Below are 17,944 nucleotides of genomic sequence, written 5' to 3' on the forward strand. Positions count from 1 at the left end.
CCAAAACTCAGCTACCAGAACACTAAAGTTGAAATAACCACCACCTGAGGTTTTGGGTTGGGTTTTGCTAAATATGAAGGTACAACCAGAATGTTTCCCAAGAAGTCATTTATTCAAGAATAACTTATTTGGCTTTCCAAATACTTCAATAATATTAAAAATATTACTTATTATTATATATATATAATTGAAGTATACATAATCATATATACACACACTATATAGAAGATATATAGTATTGAAGTGTCTATATATATAGACACTTCAATAATATTAATGCTTGCCAAGGACAATTTTTTTTTTAATAAATAAAAAATATCAAACTGGGAGTTACAAAATCCAGTATGTTTTATATGCCCGCTAACTTAAGAGCTCATGTAAAGCAAAGTGAAGCCAGTGATTGAGAAAGCATGGAATCTTATTTTCCAAAAAGACTCTGAAGCCATACTCAGAGAAATCCTGAACCACAACTTTTTCCTCAGGTGAGTGTGCTCAGAAGAGTTCCATGCTCATGGGTTTGCAGCCAATCTAATCGATTTACCTGAAAAGTACGCAAAGACTTGACCGTTTGTCCTTACAGTTTAAGGATGAAGGATCTGCAGTTCTTCTATATTCCTGGCACAGGGGACTGTTCCAGAAAAAACTGTATACGCTTAATATATCCTTCATTCACTGAAAGACCACCATTCTTAAATTCATTCTACCTTCAATCTTTAGGGTTTTTCCTTCCTTTTTTAGAAAAAAAAGTACAGTCTAACAGGAAACATTAATGTACCAACTTGAATAATCAGCAAAACCAAAAAGTAAAGAAGAGTTGCTCGTTCATAAACTGAAAGCAAAAATACTACTCCTTGTTAAAAAAAAAAAAAAAACAAAAAACAGACATTCTCTGGTTTTTAAAACCTTTCCGTAGAGCACAAAGAACAAGAGTAAATGTGTGCCATGTGTGCTAGCCAAGGAAGTGTACACTTAAGTATGAGGCATGTGTACATACAAAGGTAGAACATGCAAGTGAGACATCACTGCAGGAACACACTAAAAATACAATGCATTTGAAACTAAGATGGAGGAACAACGGCATATCTTTCTCCATTTTAGATCCACACAAGTTGAAAATACGCATTTTCTTTTCAGACTATTAGTCAAGGGCAGACTACACATCAGTATAATAAAACCAGAACAGTTAAATCCATTTTGAACACATCAAGACAGGAGAGCAGTTCAAATCGTGGTGCCTCACATACAGCAATACTCTCATAACTGCTAAGACTGGTCTGCATTACTGCAGCTTTACTCAACAGTGGAGATGCATAGGGGAAAAAAAAAATATTTATTAGAAAAGCAGACTGAAATTACTATTAAAAGCATATTGTGAATGGCTCTCTATACTGATACTAAATACAAAAGTATTTAAAGCAGCTCTGAAATACTGGCATATGCATTTAAGAGAACTATCTACCCAAAACGTCTACGATGACAATCACTGCCTTTTCTTATGACGTGATCATGCCAAGTTGTCTATCTCAAAAATATGATGCCTCAGGGTAGAGCAAAGAAGTCTTTCAAGTTATCTCCTCTAGAATAGAAATTAGTTGTCTAGTTTAAAGAGATGTTATCTCCTGCTACATTAAGGAAGAAGCCATACACTCCTTGCAACTCTCCCCATCAGATGTGTGTGTGCATAATTTTTTCTACAGTTTACTTTTATTGCTACCACATTCCAGCATTCATTTTTAGCTCAGGGCAACCACTGTTGTTTCTGAGCTAGCTGTACAAGTGACTGCCAAGTTGGGCAAGAAGCAAGTCAATGTTGCTTTGGCATCATATGGTTGTAAACATTTTCATTTAACTCTTAGATGAAAAGTCAAAAATACATCAAGAAAGCTGGATACTACCATTACTTACAAGTAACATAAGAAAAGCTCCTTTTTGCCACAATCTGATGCTGGGAATGCTGAACACACCTTTTAAAAGTTGACCAGTCTAGCAAAGAGATGCATCTGAACCCCAATGATGCACCCCAATTAGACATAGCTTTGCGATTACTAGGCTATTTGCTTCTCATGTCAATACATACTGCTAAAAACCTATTTTGAACTTCAGATTGCAAACCATCCCCCTTTAAAACAAAGTTTTGATAACTAATTCATTTTCTCACATCCCAGATTTTGTGCTTAATTTCTTGCTTCCCCCTGCTCAAAGAAATCAGCAGCTAACAAACTCTACTCTATAACCTACTCCTGGATTTCAGTATAAACAACATCCAGCAGCTAGCAATTTTTTTCCTTGACAATTCATTCATGCTTGTAAGATCTAAACCTAGTTCAAGAAGCCATCAATGTTATATACTTAAAAGTTTCTAAAACTTTGGCTAGACTTCAGAAATTTTTGAATGTGTAGTACAAGAATTGTTGCATGAGAACAAGATCAAGAGTGTGGTTTGAGGCAGAATATGACAGAATAAGCACATTATGTTTAACATAGTCACCTGTTTTTCTCCTAACAACAAAAAAAAACACATTAACTTTAGTTAAGTCTATTAATCTCAAAGAACACCATACACTTCTCTGTACCGAGAGAACTGCTACTGAAAGACAATATTCAGAAAGACTCTTTAGAGCTGGGTTTTGCTTACTCTCACCTGATCTGCAAAACCATATACTGTTGCAATGCCTACATATGTTAGTTAAGGAACAGGATTCATTGGCCAAGTCCAGAATAAAGACCAATCTTTCCCTAACAGATAAAAGGGATCAAGTGAGGCAAGCAGATAAGGAACAAGAAAATTGTTGAAAGCACAGATTGGTCCAACAGTATGTTGCCTCACTGCATAAAACCCCACTGACGTTTGCTACATTTCACAAGAACATTTAAGGAAGGATATGAAAAACAGTGACTTCAGGAATATTGCCTGAGAACAACTTCCAAATGGGTGAGGTAGCACAGTAGAAATAAAAAATATATTTGAAATGATAATAAGCTGCTATAGAGTAACTGCATCTTAACCAACCACATACAGTAAGCTTTTGTAGTAAGATTTGAAGAACAATAAGAAACCTGCAGATCAAGGTGTAATTTGCTCTTTAGTGCTATTATGATCTTCTTTGTTAATGGTTCAAATGACCTGGAAAATCGAATTTCAACTGTTCTTCTGTTTGAATTAATTTAGACATTGTATGATTACAATAACAAGAGATCACCTGTCAGTGATGCTCTAAAGCAGGCCTGTAAATCATATGACTCACTGATGGGGCAGGCCAAAGAACTCATTTTTACTGACCTCTCTTTCCTCACCAGGGCACATCATTGGCATGCTGCCAACCACTTCAAGGTCCAAAAGTGCACCAAGCACTTAAAAAAATGAGAGCTCTAGCTAGACATCACATATCGAATGCCTGCACAGCTAAAAAAAGCACCAATAGCTATAGCTACTGATTCTGCTGTTCCTAATTCTGCATGGCCTGTGAAGGCTCTAGACTAAAACACCTTTTCAAACAAGAATACTTAGAAAGAGAAAAGAAGTGGGCGTGGTGAACGGAAGATAAGAAAATTTCAGTTTAAAAAAATAGTGGCTATATAAAGACTAGTAATATGGAGGTATTAAGCAGCGTTGGTCTGAGGACTTCAGTCAGCAGTTATCAGCTGATCAATAGTAACTGCTTAACCCCAAGAACCTGCTCACTGAAAACTTCTCCACTAACTGTTGCATTGTAATCGCCATGTATGAAGCGATCAGTGGTGGCATCACTATACATGATATTGTTCGTGGGGAGAAGAGGAAAAGGGAGTACAAAGAACCCCACATTGCAATTACTGTGTGTTAGCAGTTGAAGAGTAGGAATCGTGAAATCCCACTGCAGGCAGAGCAGACCATACTGAAATCAGTTGAGAAGATTTGTTAAGAAGCTACAGTTTTGTTTGGAAGTAGTAACAAGATGTACAATAGAACTGAAGAAGCAGGAAAATAGGATTCTTTAGCATAGAGAGTATTGCTTAAAAATAACTTCGAAGACTGACAAATCTTACTCACCTGTATCAATTATATACTCTGAGTAAGTCAGCTTCCTCCAACAGTAGGAACAGGAAGTGACCAAAAATTTGCTGATGAAACGAGTAAATAAGAACAGAATCATGCAGTACAGACATTACTATTTTTTTGCATACCCTGGTAGATTTGGTGAACGGGGTGGTGGTAATAAGGGATACACAGTGTATTTTGGTACTGTATTTGTTTTGACAAAATGATTATCTAAAATAATTTGCTTGCATTAATTTGCCATTCCCATATCCACTAACAAATGAAACTCCGGTAATTAAATTAGCTAATTTGTTTGCATTCAGCAATGATAGGAAGTCCCTTAATCAGAACAAGAAATGTTTTCCTTTAACTTTTCATTACCTGTGTGGAATTGACAAAAATACAATGTACACTCTTCAAAATTGCCAGGTTTGACAGCATTAAGTCTAGCTGCTTAGTAAGAGGAAACTATGTCAGTCAAAAAACAGAAAAGCAGTTTTTCTGGCAACTACTCCTGAATCTCAAACCAATTCTTTCTCTGTTTCACTGTCTGGACTAGGATTTATGTGATAGCAGGTAAAGAGACTTTGCTCTGTAAGCCACTGAAGACCAGATGTAAGTTTAAGTGCAAAAGTCTCAACAATGCATTTGTTTGATCAGTAGTATCATTCTACCTGATATTTCCCAGAGGTAAATGAAGACCAACTCAAATTTAACAGTGGAAGAACAAGTACATATTTTGCCTGTCATGTAGATATGTTTGTAGTAACTGTATCTGAACCCTCCGTATGTGCAGTGCCCTCACAAAACTATCATAGCTGCCAGTGCAGCTGCATTAGCAACTACATACATGCAGCCCCTGGATGTATTTTAATTTTAGGTTAGTCTCTTCAAGGAATTGATTCTGAAACCATAATACCAGTTCTGATAAATGTGAATCTGTCTCCTGAAGAGATGATACCATTTTCTTGCTCTGAACACAAGACTCCTTTCAGCAACCTCTAAAACTAAGATAAAACACTGTGAAGGGCAGTATTTAGAAGAAGTAGAGCCATAATACAACTTATTTCCTGACACTTGTTCAGCTAAGTGTAACTAAGGACGGACCTCATTCCCAATGCTATAGTCAGCTAGTTATACAAGTGACTGAAGTCATTAGCACACCTGCTTACCTAGGAGACAAGAAGGTATGGCCATAGATTTCGGAGTAGAACTTCTTGCAATGCCTTTTACAGGCATTGAAAAGTAGATGAAGGTCATTTCTCACTTCTGGGACAGGACCATTTTCATGCTCTGCATCTGCACCCAACAAGGTACAGTGATATGAAAGACACTAGGGTGTTTCACTGCAAATGTAAGGCAAGTTTCCAAGACACCTTAGACCTCCTACAACTTCCCAAGTCCTCCAAAAAAACAGTTGTGCTAATAAATTTTTCACAAGAACACGCTAGAAATATTTAATCTCATCCACAGGCATTCTAGCAACTCTGCGGCATGATGAACAGAAAGAATCATCCTAGAATGAGAGTAAGAGTACAACAGTGAAATAAGAATCAGAAGCTCCAATTACACAAAGCTGCTATTAGCAAGTGGCAGACTAAGTGTGTTACAATCTTTCTTTCTGGACTTGCACCCCTACAAAAAGCACAAGGGTCATAGTCTTAATTTACCAGCAGTAACAAAAACATCAAGAATATGCTTGCATACCCACTAAGAGGATTTAATAGCTCAGTACCACTGAAAGAGAATATTCCTATTTTTCCCTTCTCGTTCTAAGAAATTGTTCTTTGAGTTTACCCTGTCCTGGGCTCCTCTGAGCCAATTAAACTCAGTTTTATTTACTACAACAGCAGAAAGTAAATCCAACAAAAAATAGTTTCCTGCCATTTTGGTGAGCTAAATCAACTTACAGACATGTTCAAGGGCCAGAGTCAGTGCATGGGAGGAGACCCAGACAGTACAGCCATCAACAGGAAAGGGAAGAAAGAAGAAAAACTCCTTCCCCTTCAGGAAGAGGAACAAGCTGTTAGAAATGGCAGAACAGGCCATGAAACTCAAGCCTGAGATAGCATCATCATTTTTTCCTTTTCTTGATCCTTTATCCAGCTGATTTGAAAGACAAGTAACAAATACATTACAACACATGCCCACAAAAATTCAGTCTGCCTCTCTCACACCATCAAAACTTCTTAGCATTAAACATACGTGTTCACCTAGATGCCCTTCAAGTTTCAAGAACAAAATTGTAAAGGACAAACTGAGTCATTGTGCTAATAATCCACAAAGCCAGGCAACCATGCCACAGCACGCATCAGATTTTATTTAAAAAAAAATACATGGGGAAAAAAAACCTCAATTGTGAAAGGAGCTATTTAAGATTATTCTTTACTTCAAAATCAATCTCTGAAGTTCAAGTTTTTGATTTGTCAGTTTTGCAACTGACTTGACTTTGAAAATACCAGTTTTACGTGCAGTCACCGTTGGATAATACAATGCTTCAGTGTTTGTACTCTTCGAGAAGTGGTACACTCTTCCAAAATATATTTATTTCAGAGCAAATTTAATTTGTGCATTCAACTTATATGACATCCGCACGTTGTGGGCATTTTAATGTGCTCTACCTCTTATTTGAAGGAAACAAAACATTCATAGCTTTAGTTCATCATCATCTTTTGCCCTATAGAATTACTACACTAGAAACGTTAAGAGAAACATCTCCTCAGATCTATGTTGTTTTAAGGTAGGCATTTAGAGTACTACGCCTGCAGGCTAGACACTTTTTTTGCTCTTGTGCTGGAATACAGCTTCCACACAGCAAGAGAGAAGAAAAAGACAAAGATTAAACGAAAAAACCGAGGTTTTACTGGCGCACCAGTGATCTTGAAGCAAGGGCAGGCGAGTCCTTCCAGAGCTAGTTTTATCTGAAGACGACCGAGTTGTCGCGGACGACATGCGCACCCTCACGTGCATCCTGTGAGGAACCGCCGGTTTCGCGCCGGGGGCCAGCACTACCCCTCCGAGCGGGGCAGGCGGGCGCGCTCACAGCCGGTGGGGCTTAGGCCACGCCGCCGCCGGGGAAGGCTCCTCGCCCCGAAGCCGGTAGCGATGCTGCGAGAACCGCCGAGCGCGGCCCCTTCCCAGCGCCCCCCAGACAAAGAGTGCGGCGGTGGGCCTGAAGTGGGGGAGCGACCCCGGGCGCATTCCTCCTGCTGGAGGCCAGCTCTCGGCGGCGAGGAGGGCGCCTTCTTCCTCCTCCTCCTCCCTCCGGCGCCGGGACGGGGACAAAGGAGGAGCGGGAGGGCTGCAGAGCCCGGCCGCGGGGCTCTCGCCAGGGGCTCCTGCCCCGCCGGATAAGGCTTCGCCGCCCCTCAGCCCGCCCTGCGCTGAGGCGGGAGTCCCGCCGCCTCGCCGGGCACCACCGCCCGGCCCTGCGCTGGGGCGGGCGAGCAGGGGCGAAAGCAGGCGCCCGCACGGAGCCGGGCGGCCGGCGGGGCCGGTGGCGGGGCCGCTCGCCTCAAGGTGACACCCGCGGCCTCCCCCGCGCCCCGGCCGCCTCCTCACCTGGCACCTGCAGACGATGTCGGCGTCCTGCGCCAGCAGGTCCACCACCTTGCCTTTGCCCTCGTCGCCCCACTGGGCCCCCAGCACGACGGTCACCTTGTTGCCGGGGAGGCGGGCGACGCACTCGCCGTTGGGGATGGCGGGCGCCGGGGCGCCATGCTCCGCCATGGCTCGCGCTGCCCGCTCCGGCTCCGCTCCAAGCACATGCGGCAGCGCGCGGCGGCTCCGCTCCCCCCGCCTCCTCCGCCGCCGCCGCCGCCTCCGCCTCCTCCCGGGCGGGCGGGCGGTGGTGCCGCTGCCGCGTCCAGGTGCCGCCGCCTACCGGCCCCGCCAGCGCGGCCTCCCCCCGCCGCTCGCCGCCGCGCAGACCCCCTGCCCGCCGCCGCAGCCCCGCTCCGCTCCCACGCCGAAAACCGGAGCCACCGCCGTCACTCCCGGCGGCTTTCCCCCCCCTCCGCCCTCGCGCGGCTCCCCCGCGCGCGGCAGCCCGGACTACATTTCCCAGCGTGCTGCGCGGCCTCTCCCGCGCGGGGCGCCGCGCGGAGGCGGGCGCGGTGCGTGCTGGGACTCGTAGTCCTCGGCGGCCGCACCTGTGGCAGGACGGGGCTCTGCCGGTTGCCCCATGCGCCCCCGCGGCGGCGGGAGGCGGCGGCGCGTGGGGAGCGGGGCGGTGGCGGCCCCCGAGCTGCTGGCCCCGCTGTGCCGCGGCGGCTGCGCCCCGTGGGGCTGGAAGGAGGGAGTCGTGGGGAGTTGCCTTTGTGCGCGGGTCTGGCCTCGGCTCAGTGTGCGTTCCAGCCGCGGCCTCGGCTTTGGTGGGCACAGGCCCTGTGTCCCTTCCCCGCAGCGGGCTCTCCGGGGTGCAGAAGCCCGCGGCCTGAGGTGCCGCAGGTGTCCCCACACCGCTCCCGAACCAGAGCGGGTGCCTCTGCGCCCTGCCAGCCTGGGGGTCCCGTGCCGGTGTGGCTCTCCGTTTCCCCTCACGTTTCATCTGCAGTGGGCAAGGCATCCCTGTGGCCTCTCACAGACGTCAAACCTGCGAGCGTGTTTGCAGTGTATCACAGCTTTCCCTATGTGGTTAGTTTTGCAGACTGAATGATAAGAAAGTAAATTAGCGTTTCTAGAACCAGGGGCTAAATGTAAGAGGCCATTTTCTCCAGAGACACCGGAACACGGCCCCAAGCTTATTCATGAGGAAAAAAAAATAATGGAAAAACCCATAGCAGAGAAAGGCCATCACGCATACTTGAGGGTTTAGAAGTGGAACTGATGTCTCAGTGGCTGTTTTCATTCCTTCCTGCTTCACAGAATCAACACCCCTGGGGGAAGAATTTATTTTTTTTTTTTGTAAAGTAGCTATTAAAAAGATGGAAATCTGAATGATGTAATTATTGCTAAGACAGCTATTCAAAAACCTGAGTCACTAAGCAGTTACAATCTGCAGCTGTCTGGCAGGTTGCAGAGTCTGATTTTAGTTGGTCCTTCGCTCCTTCAGGTTTACTCTAACCAAGAATTTGAAGATCTATAAAAGCCACTGAAGAAAAGTTTAAGTGTGTCTTGTAAAGCTAGGAAGATATATAACAGAAAATTAAATACAAAATTGACAGAGAACTTTTTTTGAAAAACTGAAAAAATCCAAATCCTGAATGTCTAAAGAGATGCTATGACAAAGCAGTCAGTTCAGTACAAATAAGTTAACAATTGCAAATGATAGGAGGCGATTGTGTGTAAACACATCAAAGAGCAAATAGTTCCTTAAACATTCACTATACTTCATAGTATTAGTACTTTTGTCTGCTTGTGCTAAAACCAAACATAGCCATGATTTCTGTATCACTGCACAGAGCTCGTGGGAAGTCACTGAAAGCCACAAGGAGCTGCTGAAGTCAGATTCTCCAGTCTTGCTGACACAATGGGAAACTTTTTTAGTCCACTCGCTTAAGAGGCTGTAGATCATCTCATGACTCCCCAAACCATGGTCTAGATTGATGTTTCAGGATGTGATTTTCCAGTATAGCTGAATCACATTAATACCTCACCATTGCCAACACAAATATTCCCTTAAATCTTAAAATAAATTTAAGCCTGTTGTGGTAGTGTCCTAGCAATGTGGTATTAGTGTAATGCCACTTTCCAAAGAGTTCTCAGGCACACGAATCCATTGTTCTGCTATTTTTATTTGGTGTAGAAGAGTTTTGAGATTTATGTTTTGGTATGTTTTCTTGGTAGATATAGAACCAGTGAAGAAAACTGTGAACACTTCACTTCCAGAAAACCTCTAAGTAGTTAATGAAGATCAAGCTAATCAATACTGTTTGGTACTGCAAAGTTATATTTAATATATGGTATTATAAGTCTGTCATTTCTCCACCCCCTTTTCTTTGCAAACTACATGGAGGCTCTCATTCTAATATGTAAAAGATATTAAATACTCTTTATTGACATGATTCACTAACTGTATTTATAGTACTAAAACATAGTAACTCGACCAAAGTACAAACACATCTGGTTTCTAATGCCCCTTGTCAGAACCAGGTATTTTGTGTAGTACAAGTAAGAGTTTAAAATAAAACTGTGCAGAAATTCCCAATTGCAGTTAGTTCGGTTCATTTACTATAAACAAGAAAACCAGCAAGAGCATGCAGTGTTACAGTACTGTTTTTTTCCTCTAAAATGTATGTCAATTAACTTTTATAGTAACTTTTTTGCTATTCAAGCAAGCTGAATCTGGTCTGAGAGGTCAGGTCTGCATTTAGAGGTGGCACGAAGCGGCAAGAGTTTATGTTCAATCTATGAAGTAATGTGACTGCCTTTTCTGGCATTAGAAAGCTGGTATATGAGATTGTCTTTGTAAAACTGAAGGCATGGCAGAAGTGTACACTGATAAAGTTTAGGTTGTAATGTCTTCTGAACCGTTCAGTGTTACTGCCTGAATATGAGGAACTGAGGCAGCTACATTTATTACAAATTTCACTCTAATTTGGGTACATTCAGGCTTTTCATATGACTGTATTTCCTACCTCAGTAAATTGCAAGAGACTCAGATGGGAATTTTTAATAGATAAACTCTGAATGGAAGCAGTGTGAGATTTGCATTTCATTCAGATGTGTTGAAGAGATACATGGAATTGTTATAAGTTTTCAATTATTCTGATGAAGTATCCTACATACTCTGTTTAGTTATTTTAAAAACTAAATTACAGAGTAGTTTAGAGGAGAATTTAGGTAGGAACTTCAGTAGTTCAGAAAATCAAGGGTGAGCATGAATGAAAGGAAAATGCTGTAACAAGCAATGTGGCCAACTGGACTATTAGCTAATGCTCAGCATGGCCAGTGGGTCATAGAGTGATATTTTTTTCTCCTTATTAATACTTCTTAATTGCGTTGAAGGATTTCTGAATGGTGTTAATACTTTTCTGATACTGTTTCCTACTGTGAGCAATTTCTGAGCTTCAAGAAAAGTATAGATTGAAGAAATATAGCCCCTGGCAATGAAAATGTCAGAGCACATGGTCCATGATGCGAATTTTCTGTTAAAATTGGTTCTGCCTGTGACAATAATGTAATACTCAGGTGTTTTACACTAAGGTCTTATCTACACTAGAATAGTGGTTGCAGAAAAGTGGTCTGTGGGCCATGGTTAGCTAATCTGCAGGTGCCCTACAGAGCTGTGTTAAACAATAAAATATTTAAATTTGTTACATTAATCTCATTAAAACATTCAATAAGAGGTGTTAATTTTACTTCCTGGATGTTTACAGCATCTTTAGAGCATTTTCCTATTTTAATTTGATGTTAAGATGTACAGTGTCTCACAAAAAATATTGGGCGTTTATGGTACCATAGTCAAAAAAAGTCTAAGAATCACTGTGCCAGACACAGTTGGCATCTGTAGCACTTCAGACTCTCCAGAATGCTGTCAGCTTATCTTAGGAGGAAGAGAAATCATTATACAGTTAGGACATACATAATGTTATTTCAACAGTGTGCTAATGTAATTGATCCCTGCTTGTTGCTTGTTATTACTGGTTTTTAATTAGTTTTTCCAGTTAAAATTTCCCTTAATTATTTTTGTTACCTTCATTAATCTTTTTATTATGATAAAAATGAGATTAAGAACATTATAAAGTAGTATTTGTATATGTTGTCACAACTGACGTATTTGCACACACTAGCAAGTGTTTTCAACTCTGTTTAGATATATCTAGAATATGAAGGAACTTCATTTATTGAGTGGAAACTTCCTGATGTATGAACTGCAGAAAATAAAAGGTAAGAACTTAAAAAATCATTTAAAAATCATAAACATCAGCACAATAGCAAGATTTTGAATTCCGTAGGAGAAGAGTTAATAAGGGATAGTTTTGAAATTCTATTGGCAGTTTACAGATGTACATTTTTTACATGCAAGTATAAATAAGGTAGCAGCTGACAAGACTAGAGATATAAAAGAAAATAAAATACTGTAGTTGAAAAGTTGTAAAGCTAAATCCTTTGCTTGGAAATGAGATTTGTAAATTATGATTTGCAAAGACAACTATTTTATATAATACTAAAAAAAAGTAAAATGTTGAGTTCTTCAGATCTACATATGTCATTTTTCTCTAAAAGAAAGGCAAATTGTTGTCTTGACAGAGCAGAAATTACAGAGTTTTCTGTTTGTATGATACTAAATATGTACCTATAATATGTTAAATATGAAAATGAACATATATGATACAAGTTAGCTTTTATTACTGTGTTCCCCCCAGAATTTTGTTGTTTCTTATGATCCAAGCAGCAGCTTACCCTCCAAGGCAAGTGTAAATACATTCCCTGTTCTTTAGTGTTACACTATGTTAAGTGTTCACAAAGATACGGTGCTCTGTCTCTGTCTTAGCCTTTAACAGCATCAGCCATAAAAAGTTTAATAAAATGCATGTGTGATAGATATTAGGTGATTCATTTTTTGCAGCACTTTATAGATTTATAAATTTCTCAGAATATGTCTCTGAGTCAGGGAGAATGAAGCACTATGTAAGAAAAAAAAACAACAACCCCTAATGAATGTATGAATCCTTTTTGTTGTTTTTATTCAAATGCCAAATATGGCACAATATTTAACTAAGAAAGATCCTGAATTTGCTGAAGGCTTTTCCTTTTTCCTAGGTTTGGTTTTTGGTCAGAACAGTTCCCTTATCTGGGTCATTGCAAAAGTGTCAGCTCAAGGGAGGGGAGCACAGTAGCCCCAGTTTACATCAGGCTTTATCTATTTGAAAACAGCACCCTGAGTTCACCATCTCTTGAAAGCATCACAAGAGCCGAGCGTAAGAGCTACTGCATCAACCAAGATTGTATTTGGTTGTTAAATACAGGTGAGAATAAGGATGTTTTTGGCTGTGTTAACCTGTGACCTGTAATACCTGAGTCCTGATAAATCCTTAATTTCTTTTGCTACTAATCCTGATATTTTGGGACAGGATAGGATGAGACTAAACTGGTAAATGGGGGGTGAGGTGTGACCTTAAAGGCAGGTGATCAGGGTCTGTAGGCCTCTGGAATGACCCATACCACATTCTCAGAGAGCTCAGGGGATGGGAGATGTGCCCTGCCAGTTGTCTGTCATTAAGGGGCTTGTTTATATAGCTGTTGAGAGACAGTCATCCTGTAGTTCCCAAAGTGTCACTGATACGGTACGGTAGCTAGGTTGTCTCACATACATGTGAGAAGAACTTGAGCCAAAAGCTTAATGAATATTTTACATGTTTTTAGGCTCACATTTCTCTCACATTCTTTTTTTTTTTTTTTTTTTTTTTTTTAAATTCAGTCCAATGTGCTTGTAAATAATGCCTTAAAACTATAATCATTCGGTCTTAGAGGTGCAGATTGTCTGTCACTGGATTGCTGAACTGCTAGATTGTACTCTCTGTTTTATAAAAACGTGGGGGTTTTCTCTTGCACAAACTTATGAAGAAGACCCTGAAATCCTAAATTTTCAAGATTTAATCTAAATAGATTCTCAGATGCACACATTTCATGTTAACTACGTTTAAACCTCTGTGTTATGTGTGGTGTTTATTTTTAAAATAATTTTAGTTCACCAAAGCCAACACTGAACTGTCCATTTACTGGGACTTACAGAATAAAACCAAAAGTAAAGACTGAGGTAAGCTGTGAAAATAAATTGTGGTCTGATCATTGTGTACTCACTGATGGTTTGGATGCAGATGTCTCTCATAGCATCCATAGTCTGTTGTGAAATGGAGCTCCAGAATTGAATATACTAATTACAAAATAACCTATCTTTATCTCTAAAGGTTGTGAAGGAAAACTTTCAAGTAAGAACAGAGTTCAGCTACTGTGGAGATGGCTTGTTTGCTTGCAAGATGAATCAATAAATTCTGAGATTTCTGATAGCCCCTTCTATTTTATTGAAATAGTAAATATTTCACACTTATCCCTTTAACATCCAGTTAGTCTGCTTGTTCTACAGACCTGTCTGCACCCTGTATCTTCTCTGGGGACAAAAGGCAGCTGCTTTTCATATATATAGATGCAAAAACCCTCATTCCTCACAGTAGTTTTTGTAATGAACATTGAGAGGTTTTATACCAAATTCTGTCGTATGGTTAAATCTTTAAAAAAGTATGGGACAGTGTTAATGGATTTTAATCTTACAGTAGATAAGAAACCATTGTGGAGACATTATTAATTTTCTTATAAATTAATCAGAACTCTTGATTCTTAGATGGGTTTGTAATAATAGTATTTCCTATCTGTTACACTGGAACAGCACAGATTAAGTGAGTATTGTCACTGATTTCCATCATGTTTACCACAAAAAATTGGGGATTTGACTAATTAGGATTTTTTCAGTATTTTGTAGAGAATGTAGTTGATGGTTTGGTATCTGAATTGTAATTGGGTTTGGATCTGAAGAAGCTCATGGTGAATCCTTATTGGGGTCACTGATCAAAAGGAACTATAATATGTTTTTAAAGGATTAAGGAAGTTTGCAATATTATGTTGAACCGCTGCTGATTAGATAAGACCGTTACAAAGAAGTGAATGGTATTGGGCCTATGTGCCCATTTACACCTCCGTTTAAGGTGGCACAGAAACATATGTAAAGTGCATAAATGCAGTGCATTCTATTCAGAAAACATCTAATATACAGACATTAAAAAAACCCCAAACAAACAAACAAAAAAACCCAACCCAAACACATTTCATGTCAGAAACCGCTCTTAATTTCATATTTTCTCTTACCAGATGGGATTGCTACAGTTTATTTCATTAACATCAAAACTAATTGTTGCCTGTTTGTGCATGTTTTCTTTCTCCTTCTCGTATGACACTCACCCAGTGCAAAACCTTAGTTCTGTCCACTTTATGTTTCACCTCACCCTTTCTATCTAAGTAATCCTAAATCCTACCCAAGTTTTCAAGCTCACTTGCTGCCTTTAATATTTTTATTTCCTATCAGTATCTCCTGAGCCATTCCAGAATATCTTCAGCTGTTTAAGTTTTCAAATACTGGTTGAATAAGAGGTAGCAAGTGCTGTGATCAGTCCTAACCTACTATGTGATTACTGACCAAGGCTTTAGGACCTTCAGTTTCCAAGTATGCTTGTGTGTTCATAAAGAGTTTCACTGAATTCAATTGGACTATTCATAAATCAAAGCTTTTTCTATACGTAATAAAGCATTATACAGATGTGTATATTGATACAAGTAAAACATAAACCAAACTAGGACGAACAGTGTATCAAAGCAAAACATGTTTCTGTCATCCAGACATTTGAGGATGAAGAGTGGTATTTACTTGCTTCTGATCATTCTAATTGTTTCATGTGGTATGTGACAGCAGCTTCACAAACAGACGGGGTTTTTCTATGTAAATATTTTTTGAGATATATAATAGTAACATTTTCTAACAGGAATAGTATTTTTAATTATATATGTGAATAAATGAAAAACCTGACAGTTTGGAATTTTTTATTTTTGGATAATGTTGGTTTGTGTGTATATGTACGGCTCAAATTAAAGAACTCCTTTATTTGCACGTTGAATTAAAATCCATAGAAAATGAAAAGAGGAGCTTTTGTACTTAGTATAGGTCTAAAAATGAAGGGTATTGACATGTAGATTGAGATGTAACTGAAGAAGATACAGCCAGCCATTGCCCAAGGTAAATCAGTGTTCCAAGACAGAATTGCAGAAGGAAGCTCAGGAGCAATTGATTAAACAGAAAAGAGCCAGACTTGGGAGGACGTATGTCTAACAGGTCTGAAGGTTACTGGAGAACCTCCTATCTACTGTAGAATGCAGGGGGATTGTGAACACAGGGGCCAGGAGTACATGTTTCTTGAAAGGAGTCAACTGTAGAAATAAAAATATCTTGGATGCTGTTGCAAGATTCCAAAGAATACTCACAAGAAGGGAGAAAAACGAGACAAAGACTTTATTCTTTTGTCTATGTATGTGTATTTATCCTGCTTCATTAATGATTTTTAAACCTTAGAACATGAGTATGTCTCCCTGCACACTCCTACATCTCTGAAGAAGGCTATGTCAGAGTGAAGTTGCAGCTAAAAAACATCCAGTCAGACAAATAGGAATTAAAAATAATTGAACAGAAGGTGTCACTTGTGTGGAGGGAGAGAGCATGCTTTTGAAGTGTGCTAGACAGGCCAAGAAAAAACGAGTAGTGAAGCGTAAGAGCACATATTTTAACATAGTAAGACCAGACACGAACCCTGGTCAGTCTAGGAAGCCTTGCCAGAGTGATGATCACCTTATACTTGGAAGCACTAGGAAAAAGGAAAGAAAAAGTCAGATGGTCGTGAGACTACCAAAAATGTTCTGTAGGTTTCCTGAATAAAACCAGTAGTTTTTAGGTGAAAACAGTAACTTGTATTCTGCTCCTATCATCCATGAGTTTGCCAGTATTTGGCTTGATTTATTTATTTAGGAGGAAAACATCTACAATGCCATTCAGGAATATTTTCAATGGCATACTTCTGCTTACAAAATATGTATACAAAGTCCTGTTTCTCTAAACTTAATAGAAATAAATATCAGTAGCTTTCTTTTCCACAGTTTCCAAACCCCTCCTGTGTAATGCAAAGCATCATGTGCTTGCCCTCAAAAGCCATGCAACTGTTCTCTTTATTTGTATAGTAGGCTAGTCAACTCCTTACTCAGATTTTTTTTTCTGTCAACCCCAGGGTAAACTTTCTTGCGTGTTTTCTGTTTCGATTAGTGTTGATATTGCCTGAGAATATGTTTCTACATTTCCCAGATATTATTGCAGAAAGGAGCACTTAATTGCTCTTTTTGTTTTGTTTTGCTGGAAGGAATGCACTGAGAAACTTAGAAGCCAAAGACAGCCTTAATAGCAGCAATCTCTGTCATCCTAGAAGAACCGTAGATCAGACTTTTTTCTTCTACTTCAGTCACACCAGTTAGAATTACTTGTGTCGTTGCTTGAAAACTGCAGATTTAGTTTCATAGTCATATGGATTATTTTCAGCAAATTTGAAGATATTCGGTAGATTTTTAAGACTTTACTAGAGCGGTGATTAAAACATGTTTCTGTATTACAAACTCTGATCCTTGTTTACAGTTTCATTTTTCTGCTTAAACTGATGGATGAATTCTTTACCTCTTTTGAAGGCAGTGGATATTTTAGCATTGATTTAATCATAATTAACATTTTATCCAGGATGTTTGATGGGGTTTGATTTCACCTAATTCTCTTGTATTTCTGACATGCAAGATGCAGCAGCTTCCTTGCCTTTCCCTCGCCCTTGGACCTTACCCATTCCAGCTGCAGCAAGTGTGTAGAAGACTCAGAGGCCCTAATTCTAACACAAGCAGTACTTTGCTCCCTGTCATGTCATTACAGAGAGGGGCACGTCTCCCTTTCTGGAGAGGAGAGTCTTCTCCTCATATAGGGCACAACACAGGGCCTCCATTGTGTGTTCTGGTACAGCAGGTATTCTTCCTTGCAAACTGATCTTCTTAATCTGATAACTTTAAATAAGGTGAACTTTTCAGAAGACATGCTTTATTTAAATAGTACATATTTTTGGTAAGAGAGAAGCTATGTTATAAAAAAGTTTATGAAAGATGCTTAGAGTAGTTTTTTAAATGAGAAACATTAGCAAATATGGATCTCTCTTTAAATATTAAAATATTTATGCAGTGGAACAACCAAAGTCAGTACGTTAAAAACATTATTTTAGACACTGTATAAACACCTCATATAAGCAGACTGATTAAAATCGTGTAAAATAGTTTTATTCAATAGCAATCTTTTTAATGATAATTTAAAGTAGTATGTAATTTATTATTTTTGTAGAACAGAACCACTCTCCATAAGTG

General features: G+C 39.9%; 1 protein-coding gene across 3 annotated transcripts in view; it reads right to left on the reverse strand.

Annotated features, from left to right (window-relative positions):
• The window catches only part of ADSS2 (adenylosuccinate synthase 2), a 38,944-nt gene extending 31,007 nt beyond the window's left edge, over positions 1–7,937 (reverse strand). The window contains exon 1 of one of the 3 annotated variants that reach the window (XM_074925528.1): positions 7,580–7,937. In XM_074925528.1, coding sequence (XP_074781629.1) covers positions 7,580–7,747 — 168 coding nt within the window. In that variant the 5' untranslated portion in view covers positions 7,748–7,937. The remainder of the gene's footprint in view (positions 1–7,579) is intronic. The other 2 variants (XM_074925520.1, XM_074925537.1) reach the window with 2 other exon arrangements.
• Between the last annotated feature and the right edge of the window lie 10,007 nt (positions 7,938–17,944).

The sequence above is a fragment of the Athene noctua genome, chromosome 1, assembly GCF_965140245.1.
Source record: "Athene noctua chromosome 1, bAthNoc1.hap1.1, whole genome shotgun sequence".
Lineage (NCBI taxonomy): Eukaryota > Metazoa > Chordata > Aves > Strigiformes > Strigidae > Athene > Athene noctua.